At 40.0% G+C, this 12,828-nt stretch overlaps 1 protein-coding gene across 1 annotated transcript; it reads left to right on the forward strand.

The window, feature by feature from the left end:
- The first annotated feature begins 315 nt into the window (after positions 1–315).
- On the forward strand, positions 316–9,725 carry LOC141641076 (uncharacterized). Its single transcript, XM_074449753.1, has 2 exons — positions 316–735; positions 9,624–9,725. The coding sequence occupies exons 1-2, from the start codon at positions 316–318 to the stop codon at positions 9,723–9,725; spliced, it is 522 nt and encodes a 173-aa protein (XP_074305854.1).
- The last annotated feature ends 3,103 nt before the right edge of the window (positions 9,726–12,828 follow it).

Below are 12,828 nucleotides of genomic sequence, written 5' to 3' on the forward strand. Positions count from 1 at the left end.
TATGACTTCATTGAGTGGTCTTTTGTTTCTTAGATGCTTTAGGGTACTGGCTTTCCTAAAAAATTCATTAATCTTCTGCTGCAATGTGTTACTACCCCTTCTTATTCTCTTTCACTCAATGGGGAAACTTTTGGGTTTTTTAAGGGGCAAAGGGGATTAAGACAGGGTGATCCACTCTCCCCTCTTTTATTTACCCTTTGCTTGGAATATCTTAGTAGAATCCTGCTGATTGTTCAAAAACAGAGAAAGTTCAGGCACCATCCTTTATGTAAGAGAATTAACCTTACTCATCTTTACTTTGCTAATGACCTAATTATGTTCTGTAAAGGTGGGAGAGCCTCTATAGATCTTCTGCTTAAAGCTTTTAACTACTTTTCTAAGGCAACTGGTTTGGTGATGAATAGTGGTAAATCAAATTTCTATGCTAATGGAGTTCCTGATAGCTTGATCAGGGAGATTGAGCAGGTTACAAGGATGAAGAGAAGTGCAGTCCCCTTTAGATATTTGGGCATTAATGTGTCCCCTAAACGTCTATCTATAATGGACTGTAATTGCTTGATTGAGAATGTGGTTACTAAGATTAGGAGATTGGGTTCTAGAAAGTTATCTTATGCTGGAAGGGTTGTGTTGATCCAGTCTGTCCTTAGTACTTTGCACTACTATTGGGCTCGTATTTTTATATTACCCAAGACTATAATTGATGCAATTGAGAAAATGTGCAGACAGTATCTATGTGTAACACCCCCATACTCCAAGTGCCTTACCAGGACCACTCAGGTATGAAGATATTACCATCTCGGTTACCCGAGGCATGATATTCATAAGACAATAACGAAACAACTTAAATGATATAACTTTAGTGAAAAGTACAACTGAAACCAAATCCCAAAATACGGGTACAAGTTCTTAAAACAAACTGTCTACTGAAATACTGAAATGTCATAAAACTAAAAGACTACAGCGGAAGACTTCTATCGTCGGACGGTGGCACATCCCACTATCCCGAAAGACTCAACTCAAACTCCGCTCAATTCTCGCTCACCATCCCCGAATGGATCACCGCAGGTTTTACAAAACAACAACCGGGGTCAGTACTAATCACACAACTTATATATATATCAACAATAAGATAAACAGATAGCTTAACCGTTACACACACACAATCACACCAATCCCAACAATCTCAATCACCGACTGTCCACTGGACCAGCCCTGCCAGTGGGGGACCGCATCCGTTCCTACCTAAGCCCCGCTCATCATGTCGAGCGATAACCCTGCTCATTAATGTGCACATCCCCTTCCGTGGCGGGTTCCACGAAGGGCGAAACTAGGGCGTGAAGCCACTACCGCAAGTGACCCCACTCAGCCGAGAACGCATCTCGAGAACCACAGACAAACAATCACAATCACAGCCGTCACAACACAATTACTATATCAAACAATCAATCTCAACACATCAATAATCATCCCATTATGGGACTAATACTGAGTAGGAAATCCTACCTGGAAAGCACAACTATCAGACGGTCTCTACAGCTATATCAAAAAGCTTCTTCTACGAAACCTCCTCCTATTATACAACATACAAATGCTACCAAATCACAAACTACTCAAAAACCCCCAAATCCCTAGATTAGGGTTTAACCAACTTAAAGGAAAGACAACAAAAAGGGTACATAGATCTTACCCTTGACGCAAGGATCTCAACGGTATAACAAACAATGAAAACCGACCTTCCAAACTCCGGGATTTGCATACAATGCGATTAAGATGATGAACGTACTTGCTTTCTCTCTTTGACAGTAAATTAGGTTTTGCAAAAGTGTTTAGAATGATGACAGAAAAGGTTATATATCTTAATCGCATAATTAACAAAACCCGAGAAAAACCCCTCGTAAACCGGCTACTCGATCGAGTACCTAAGGTACTCGATCAAGTACCCCCTTACTCGATCGAGTATCCTAGTTACTCGATCGAGTACCCAACAGGTCAGAAACTATTTTAAAATGCAACTCACCCTTACTCGACAGAGTAAGGCCTACTCGATAGAGTACCCAAAGACTCATAAATACGGAGTATTACAATCTTCCCTCCTTAAAAAGAACTTCGTCCCCGAAGTTCAAACCACAACTAAACAAAGGTACTCCCACCACACTCCCGACTCAACAACCAAGACAAAACTCAACATGAAACATGTCACTAAACCAACACATCCCGACAAACATACCGACACGACATACAAAAAGGGTATAAAACTCCTAAAAACTCTTCGCGATCATCTCCTACCCCCTAAAAGAAACAAGGTTACGTCCCCGTCACCATACATACCTGATCAAAAAGAAAAGGGTAACGCTCTTTCATAGCTTCCTCTGGCTCCCATGTAGCTTCCTCAGTATCGTGGTTAGACCAAAGTATCTTAAGCAAAACTGTCTCACCACTCCTAGTCTTCCTAACCTTTCGGTCAAGAATCTGCTTAGGCACCTCAAGATATGATAAGGACTCATCTAGCTCTAAGCTCTCTGCCTCTAACACATGTGACGGGTCACTCACATACTTCCGCAGCTGCGATACATGAAACACATTAAGCACTATCTCTAGCGCAGCTGGTAAAGCCAGACGATATGCAACTTCCCCAACTCGCTCTAAGATCTCATAAGGCCCAATAAACTTCTGACTTAGCTTGCCTTTCTTCCCAAATATCATAACCCCACCCATAGGAGACACTTTCAAAAGAACCTTGTCCCCAACCTGAAACTCTATATCTCGGTGATGTAGATCTGCATAATTCTTTTGCCTATCCTGAGCTGCTCTCATCCGTTCCCTGATCATCTTAATCTGTTCAACCATCTCATGTACCATCTCTGGTCCTAAAACCACTGCCTCGGCACTATCGTCCCAACAAATCGGACTCCTACATCTCCTCCCATACAAAGCCTCAAACGGTGCCATACCAATACTAGTGTGATAGCTATTGTTGTAAGAAAACTCAATCAAGTCTAACCTCTGTTCCCAGCTACCACCAAAATCCATCACACAAGCTCGTAGCATATCCTCAAGTATTTTGATCGTTCTCTCAGTCTGTCCGTCTGTCGCAGGATGAAATGTTGTACTCATCTTCAAAGTTGTTCCCAACGATTCCTGCAACTCTTTCCAAAACCTTGATATAAATCTCGCATCTCTGTCAAACACTATGTCCTTAGGGACTCCATGTAACTTAAGCACGTTCTTTCGATAGGCCATAGCCAATTGTGCTTTAGTCCATGTATCTTTCATTGGAACAAAGTGAGCTGACTTGGTCAGTCGATCCACTATTACCCAAATCATGTTGTTTCCTTGTTGACTCTTTGGCAAACCCACGATAAAATCCATGGAAATGGATTCCCACTTCCACTCAGGTACCGTTAAAGACTGAATCTTACCTTGTGGTCGTCGCTGTTCCCCTTTAACTCTCTGGCATGTCAAACAACGGGCCACAAACTCAGCTGTCTCTTTCTTCATTCCAGGCCACCAAAATGTGTTCTTTAAATCCTTGTACAACTTATCTCCACCTGGATGAACTGAATATGGTGTGCAATGTGCCTCTGTCATGATAGTGTTTTTCAACTCCTCATCATTAGGAACACACCACCTACCATCAAACCTCAAACTACCATTTGTATGAATAGAAAATCGGGACACTGTCCCTTTCTCTACTCCAGCTCTCCACTCCACTATCTTAGGATCCAACGCCTGCTTACCTCGAATGTCATCATAAAACTCAAGCTGCACTGTCAGATCACCCATGGCATCATATGTATCCCAAACCTCGCTACCTCATCTCTCAGCCTCATCAAAGATAGAGCTGTACACAAAGAATGAACACTCTTCCTACTCAAAACATCGGCAACTACATTGACCTTCCCTTCATGGTAGATAATTTCCATGTCATAATCGCCAATCAGCTCCATCCAACTCCTCTGTCTCACGTTCAACTCCTTTTGAGTGAAGATGTACTTGAGACTCTTGTGATCAGAAAATACCTTAAAGATTGCTCCATAAAGGTAATGTCTCCAAATCTTGAGAGCAAACACCACTGCACCCAACTCCAGATCGTGAGTAGGGTAGTTCTCCTCATAAGGCTTCAATTGCCTAGAAGCATAGGCAATCACCTTACCGTTCTGCATCAACACACACCCCAACCCATTCTTTGAGGCATCCGTATAAACCTCAAAGTTCTCAATCCCCTCAGGTAATGCTAAGATAGGAGTTGTGGTCAAACGCTCCTTTAATGTTTGGAACGCCGTCTCACAACTCTCATCCCAACGAAACCTGTTCTCTTTCCTCATCAACGCTGTCATAGGTCTAGCTATCTTGGAGAAATCTTTCACGAACCGTCTGTAGTATCCAGCTAAACCCAAGAAACTTCTGATCTCTGCAACATTCTTTGATGCTTCCCACTTTGTCACTGCTTCGATCTTTGCCGGATCCACAGCTACTCCATCTTTAGAGATCACATGCCCCAGAAAAGAAACTTTCTCTAACCAGAACTCACACTTAGATAGCTTAGTATATAGCTCATACTCCCTCAAAGTCTGCAACACAACCCTCAGATGCTCCTCATGCTCCTCCTTAGTCTTGGAGTAGACTAAGATATCATCGATAAACACCACTACAAACTTGTCCAAAAACTGTCTAAAGATCCTATTCATCAAATCCATAAACACTGCCGGTGCATTAGACAACCCAAACGGCATCACCACATACTTATAATGGCTATACCTCGACGTGAAAGCTGTCTTTGGTATGTCCACCTCTCTAATCTTCACTTGATGGTACCCCGATCTCAAATCAATCTTAGAAAAGACTGATGCACCACTCAACTGATCAAACAAGTCATCTATCCTTCGCAAAGGATACTTGTTCTTCACTGTCACTCGGTTCAACTCTCTATAGTCTATGCACAACCTCAAACTCCCATCCTTCTTCTTCACAAAAAGAACTGGTGCTCCCCACGGCGGTACACTTGGTCTAATGTATCCCTTCTCTATCAGATCATCCAACTGTTTCCTAAGCTCCTCCATCTCCTTAGGAGCCATATGGTAAGGTGCCTTAGAGATTGGCCCCGTCCCTGGTTTCAACTCAACTGTGAAATCTATCTCTCTTCTCGGCGGCAACTCCGGAATCTCTTCCGGAAACACATCCTCAAACTCTCCCACCACTGGTATCTGATCAACCATCGGACCCTCTATCTGGTCATCTCTAACATGGCACAATATCAAAGGACATCCCTTCCTCATATATGACTTCAAAGTAACAGCTGTAATCAACTTAAATTTGGGTTTGATTAGAAACCCACGATAAGACACACTAACGCCCTTAGGACCTCTTAAAGACACTTTCTTTTGATGACAGTCTATCTTAGCTTTATACTTTCCCAGCCAATCCATCCCAACTATCATCTCAAAACCGTCAAAAGGAAACTCTAGCAAGTCTACAGGAAAATCAACTAGCCCAACTATCATAGGTACATCCCTATATAACCTCCCGCAAGATACAGACTCACCCGAAGGTATAAAAACTTTCTCACTAACAGACTCATACACCCTCAAACCAAACCGTTTAACATGACTCGAAGATACAAACGACTGATAAGCCCCCGAATCACACAAAACAAAGGTATGAATACCATTAACAAGAAAAGTACCAATGATAACGTGTGCATCCTCCTCAGCTGCTTTCTTCTCCATCATGAATAACTTTCCACTGGTCTTCTGTCCACTTCCCTGGACAGTACTGGCTGATGTGGTCGGCTTAGCACCCGACCCTTGATTGTTTTTGTTGTTCGTTGGTGGTTTCTGATAAGAATTACCGCTGTTGCGGTTACCTCCACTCTGGTAGCTCTGACTTCCCCGGTTTGACCACGACCCAGTTGGTCTATTGCTCGCATAGCTCTGCGCAGGTCTCTGGAAAGTTTCCGGTGCACTTGTGCACTCATGTCTCTTGTGGCCTACACCACCACAACTGATGCAGGTCGTTCCCCAACTACTACTACCACCTCCACGGCCACGCCCAAAGGAAGCCCCAAAGATCGAACCCGACCCGGAAGAAAACCCTCTGATCGATTGTGGTTGCCTTTCTTGTGACTAGATTGGCCACCACTCTCGCTCTCAGACTTCCTTTTCTCACCACCTAACCTCTCCTGAGCCATCTCCACCAACCTCTCAGCTCTCCCAGCCCTCTTATAAGCTTCCTTAACATCAGTAAGGACTCCCACGGGTAACTTATCCATAATCTTAGGGGTCAACCCCCTCTCAAACCTCAGCGCCAGATTCTCCTCACTCAAACCCATATCCTCAGCATACCTAGACTTGTCATTGAACTGCCTGTAGTACTCGGCCACAGACATATCAGCGGTCATCTTAAACCCATCAAACTCCTCTCTCAACTTACTCCTCACATGCTCCGGTACAAACTCTTTCCTCATAGCCCTACGAAACTCTTCCCAAGGTATAGCAGGTAAACCTTGGTTCGCATATAACTCCTTAGCACTCACTTTCACCGTATCCCACCACTTGCCAGCTGCCTCCCTCAGATAGAACGCAGCTTGTTCCACTCTCATCTCATCAGGACAGTGAACCAAATCTAATATGTTCTCCATCTCTCTAAGCCAGCTACCAAGAAGGTTAGGTTCCCCAACCCCCTTGTACTCTTTCGGGTTAAACCTCGCTATATAGAGGCTGATTTTAGAGTGATCAACCTCTTTCTCCTTATCCTTATCCTTATCTTTCCCCACAGTCTTTAAAGCCTCGGTAAGAGCATCCTGATGCTCCAACATCTTAACGATGTCATCTATGTTCATAAGCTCAGCTCTCACATACAACACATTCTTCTTGGGCGGCATCTTGAAACTATATCAGAAAAAGGGGTGGATATAAACATACGCGCCAAAACCTCAAAACACGAAAACAAGCTGCCTAGAACCTACTCGATCGAGTTCCCAAACATACTCGATCGAGTAACAGGCTACTCGATCGAGTGCCCACCATACTTGATCGAGTGCCCCAATATCAGACCCCAAACAGACCTTCTAATCTCTAATATACTCGACCGAGTAGCTAGATCGAGTGACCCCCTACTCGATCGAGTGCCCGAGGTACTCGATCGAGTGACCAAAAAAACGATTCTGGACTCAAAATCGTCAAAAACCCACCCGATCAAGTTAGTCCCACTCGATCGAGTCATGCTAACTCAAAAACGTTACCCGCATGCTATATCATATTCTAACATACTCAAAACTTTATAAAACCAACGTTATATCATAAATAAGCATATAATGCTACGCATCTTTTCATACGATCTACGAAATCATTATATCATGTTATTAAACGCCACATTGTAAACATCCATCTATTTCTCATTCCAACAACAGTTCTACATATATCATCAACCTTTTTTTCACATTCTCAACTTTCTACTGCAAACATCCAACAGTTACACACACTTCATCACATTCACACACAAGCTAACCAAACAACGCATACGACCTTAACATACACCCCCCATGTGACCGGTTCATAATTGTAGGGCGAGTTCGCGACTTCAGGACGTCTCCCAAGCCTTTGCATTAGCACCTACAACCTTTACCCCAGGTTCATTTTAATTGACTCCCTATGTTCATTAGGTTCATTGGTTACAGGTTTCAGGATCGTCGCTCTGATACCATTTGTAACACCCCCATACTCCAAGTGCCTTACCAGGACCACTCAGGTATGAAGATATTACCATCTCAAATGATATAACTTTAGTGAAAAGTACAACTGAAATGATATAACTTTAGTGAAAAGTACAACTGAAACCAAATCCCAAAATACGGGTACAAGTTCTTAAAACCAACTGTCTACTGAAATACTGAAATGTCATAAAACTAAAAGACTACAGCGGAAGACTTCTATCGTCAGACGGTGGCACATCCCAGCTATCCCAGTACTCAACTCAAACCTGCTCAATTAATGCTCACCATCCCTGAATGGATCACCGCAGGTTTTACAAAACAACAACCGGGGTCAGTACTAATCACACAACTTATATATATATCAACAATAAGATAAACAGATAGCTTAACTGTCACACACACACACAATCACACCAATCCCAACAATCTCAATCACCGACTGTCCACTGGACCAACCCTGCCAGTGGGGGACCGCATCCGTTCCTACCTAAGCCCCGCTCATCATGTCGAGCGATAACCCTGCTCATTAATGTGCACATCCCCTTCCGTGGCGGGTTCCACGAAGGGCGAAACTAGGGCGTGAAGCCACTCCCACAAGTGACTCCACTCAGCCGAGAACGCATCTCGAGAACCACAGACAAACAATCACAATCACAACCGTCACAACACAATTACTATATCAAACAATCAATCTCAACACATCAACAAGCATCCCATTATGGGACTAATACTGAGTAGGAAATCCCATTATGGGACTAATACTGAGTAGAAAATCCTACCTGGAAAGCACAACTATCAGACGGTCTCTACAGCTGTATCAAAAAGCTTCTTCTACGAAACCTCCTCCTATCATACAACATACAAATGCTACCAAATCACAAACTACTCAAAAACCCCCAAATCCCTAGATTAGGGTTTAACCAACTTAAAGGAAAGACAACAAAAAGGGTACATAGATCTTACCCTTAACGCAAGGATCTCAACGGTATAACAAACGATGAAAACCGACCTTCCAAACTCCGGGATTTGCTAACAATGCGATTAAGATGATGAACGTTATTGCTTTCTCTCTTTGACAGTAAATTAGGTTTTGCAAAAGTGTTTAGAATGATGACGGAAAAGGTTATATATCTTAATCGCATAATTAACAAAACCCGAGAAAAACTCCCCGTAAACCGGCTACTCGATCGAGTACCTAAGGTACTCGATCGAGTACGCCCTTACTCGATCGAGTATCCTAGTTACTCGATCGAGTACCCAACAGGTCAGAAACTATTTTAAAACGCAACTCACCCTTACTTGACAGAGTAAGGCCTACTCGATAGAGTACCCAAAGACTCATAAATACGGAGTATTACACTATGGTATGGTAAGGATCCCAAGGAAAACCCTGCCCTGGTTTCCTGGGAGAAAATTTAAAGACCTAAGAAATCGAGGGGGGGGGGCTTGGTTTAAGGGATCTTCATACCTGGAACATTGCCACTCTTGGAACTTATGTCTGGTGGGTGCAACAAAAGACTCACCATCTTTGGGTTTGTTGGGTGCATGCAGTCTAGATTAAATCTGCAAGATGGGTGGATTATGAACCTAGCAATGGTGCAAGTTGGGCTTGGAGGAAAATTTGTCAGGTTAAGAATATTTTCAAGAGTTTTCTATCTGCAAGAGAGCCATATACTGCACAGAAGGGGTATCTCTATTTGAAACCTCTTACTGATAAGGTTGCCTGGTATCCTTGGGTTTTAAACAAATGGATTTGTCCAAAACATTCTTTTTTCTGCTGGTTGGTAGCTCAAAATAGGCTACTTACACAGGATCGTTTGGTGAGGATGAAGATCATTGATAAAAACTGATGTGAAGTCTGTGGACTTATGGCTGAGGATCACAATCATCTCTTTTTTGGTTGTGCTTTTAGAAAGCACTGCCATCATCTAGTGCAGAGGTGGTGCAAAGTTCTGTTGCCTGCACAGGATTGTATTCAATGGTGGATAAAATGGAGGATTCACTCTGCTACTAAGAAGAAGGTCATTAGGGTCATCTTAGAAAGTCTTATGTATCATTTGTGGCAACATCGCAATTCTTGGAGGATAGACAAAGTTGTAATGAGGCATGTGTGTCTAGTTCAGAAGGTGCAGCAAGATGTTAGAGTTACGTTACAGTTGATTGACTTGAAATGTAATAGTAGGATTGTCCTTGACTGGTTGAAGGAACTATGAGGTACCCAGCCTTATAGTTCCTTGAACTAGCTTGATCTATTATGGTATTGATGTAATGGGATAATTTTATGATCAATGAGAACTACTTACATTTTCCCAAAAAAAAAAAAAAGAAGAAGAATCAGACAAACTTTAATCTTTTCCTTTAATTTAGGATTTTGAAGACGTTCTTCAATGGTTAAAACATTAACTTCTTGTTATAAAAAACCCAATTGGTTTTCTTTTAAGACCAAATGATCATACATTTGATGCAAAATATTTAGACAAGGTTTTGTTATAAATATATAAGTAATTGAAGAATCGTCATAAGTTGCAACAATTTTTTCCTTGTCCACGCAGGTAAAAGGATAAATCTTATTAAGAAAAGGTGTTCCAAGAGTAACTTGCGTAGACAATTTGTTTTTGACTAATAAAAAACATACTGGAATACATTTTCCATCAACACAAATAGAAGCTCTTGGAAGCTTAAATTTAATATTCAATTTTTCTCCTCCTGCATGAGAAAGAGTATGGGAGGTTTTTTCAAAATACCTTGTAGGAATTAATCCTTCTTGAATAACATTTAAATCTGCACTGCTATCTATAACAGCAATAAATTCTTTTGAAAAATAATTATCAATTTTTAGGATAATTTTGATATACCATTTTTTACTAACAACAGTCTCAAGGGTTTGAAGAAATTCATTATTAAAATTTAAAGAGTTCATAGTCTCTTTACCTCCAACAATTTTGTCAGCTATGTCTGGATTCTTGTTACCAATTTCGGAATTTATCTGATTCTCTTCAGTCTCTTTATTCTTGGGACCTTGGTCTAAAAGACTAAGAATTTCAAGATTAGATATTCTGGTGTCTTGACTTTTAGTCTCATTCTTTAAATTTTTTATTTCTAACTTAAGCTTTTCAATTTCAGATAAATATCTTTTAAAGAAGTAGGGTGAGAATTTATCTGTCGTGTTTTTAGAAGATTATAAACTTCAGACATAGTATAAGGTTCTTTGTAATCTGTTTCATTACGAAAACTAATTTCAGTATTAGAAGTACTAGGTTCAGTGCCTATTTGATCTATTATCGTGGACCTTATTTCAGGGTCTTTGATAGTTCTAATTAAGTAATTCAACCCAATGATTATTATTGAGAACATTTATCTGATTTTCTTGAAACTGAGATACTAGATTATAAAAATCATTATTATTAATGTCATTCTTGTCACAAGATTTACCCTTTAGACAAGGTTCACATTCCGAGCTTTCAGATTCAGAGAGATAAGAATCATTATCCATAATTTTAACCTCATTATCAAAGCTGGAACTAGATTCTTCAAGTTCCTCATCAGAAACTAGAAAAAGTTTGTATAACTTATCTTTTATTTCATTATCAATATCAAAACTAGCAATTTTATTTTTGGTCCAGCAGTCTTTAGCAAAGTGGCCAACCTTATTGCAATTATAACAAACAATCTGTCTGTCTGGTTTTTTATTTTTCTTATAAGTTTTTGTAAAGGCTTTTCTTTCAACCTTTTTATCAAGCTTTTCCTTAGAGTAATATTTCTTTTTTCTTTTATTATAAGTATTATAAGAATTATTAAAATGTTTGTTCTTCTTATGAGAAGAGGCTGGCACATCCATGCCAAATTGGTTACAAAATTCACCCAGTTGGTTTCTTTCTACCAAATTCTAACGTTTTAATTGTTGATTTAATTTGATCTCATTACAGCGATTCAAGCCTTATTGTGTACAAGTACCTATAAGTTTACCATAAGTATAATTATCATAAGGAATAGAGGTCATATTACCTCTGAGGGATTTCTTAACTTTTTCAGCAAATAAATTAGGCAAACCATCGACAAATTTGGCTTTCCAATGAGTACTATTAGACTCGGGGAGTTCCATAACCCTGCTTAGGAAAATATATTTATACCATCTAAAGTCTGTAAGTGTTTTACACCTAAGATTTGGAATAAATTTCTAATATTCTCATGATTATCAGAGTATCTTCCTCTAAAGTGTTCAACAATATTTATAGCTAGTGTATAAACTGCGTTTTCTTTTTCTTTACCATCGACATTTGTTATAGTGCTAAGGATAGCATTTCTTCCTGAGGTAGATAAATAATTATCCCACCAACCTTTAAGTTGGCCAATGAATCCTGCAGCTATCATTTTAGCTATATTAACATCAGTATTACCAGAACTTTTGCAAATAGTAGAATGCATGAGCATTCTGTGAATTTGATTATAAATTTGTTTGTCAGTATAACCATCAATAATCCATTCATAAATACATTTACCACTGTGACTATTATTCAACTAGTATTCTTGTTCTTCATGAAGAACATCTATGGGGGAAGGACGATTATAGTAATACAACCTTTAAGTAGGTTTATCGGCCCACTTCATGTCAAGTTTATAAAACTCATCCTTTATGACATCCTTGTGGTCAGAGTTGTTATAAACACGACTAGTAAAATCTTCACTAAGGGTTTTTAAAGATAGGCTTTCCATTTTTTCTTTGAGGAAGTTTTGAACTTGTTCGCTAAGTTTCACATGTTCTGTTAACTTGATCTCCCATTCCGGTTTTTGTTTTAACACAAAGTCCTTGATTTTAGGAGGACCTTGGATACTAACAGCTGAAGAAGATGAATAAGAAGTTGATGAAGAAGTATCTCCTTCAGACATTGTACTTTTATTTATAAGAGAAATGATATTATCTATTTTCTCATGTAAAGAACCAATTTGTTCTCCTACTATTTTTAAAAATAGATTTGAATAGTTTTGTTGTTTTATCAAAACATTTAGATTAAATGCTGTCATAACCGTATCTTTATTGTCAAATAATTTTGCTAAGGCAATAAAATTACAGTTTTCAATCCTAAAAGATTGTAAAGGAGGGTAAATATCATTTAACT

The sequence above is a fragment of the Silene latifolia genome, chromosome 2, assembly GCF_048544455.1.
Source record: "Silene latifolia isolate original U9 population chromosome 2, ASM4854445v1, whole genome shotgun sequence".
Lineage (NCBI taxonomy): Eukaryota > Viridiplantae > Streptophyta > Magnoliopsida > Caryophyllales > Caryophyllaceae > Silene > Silene latifolia.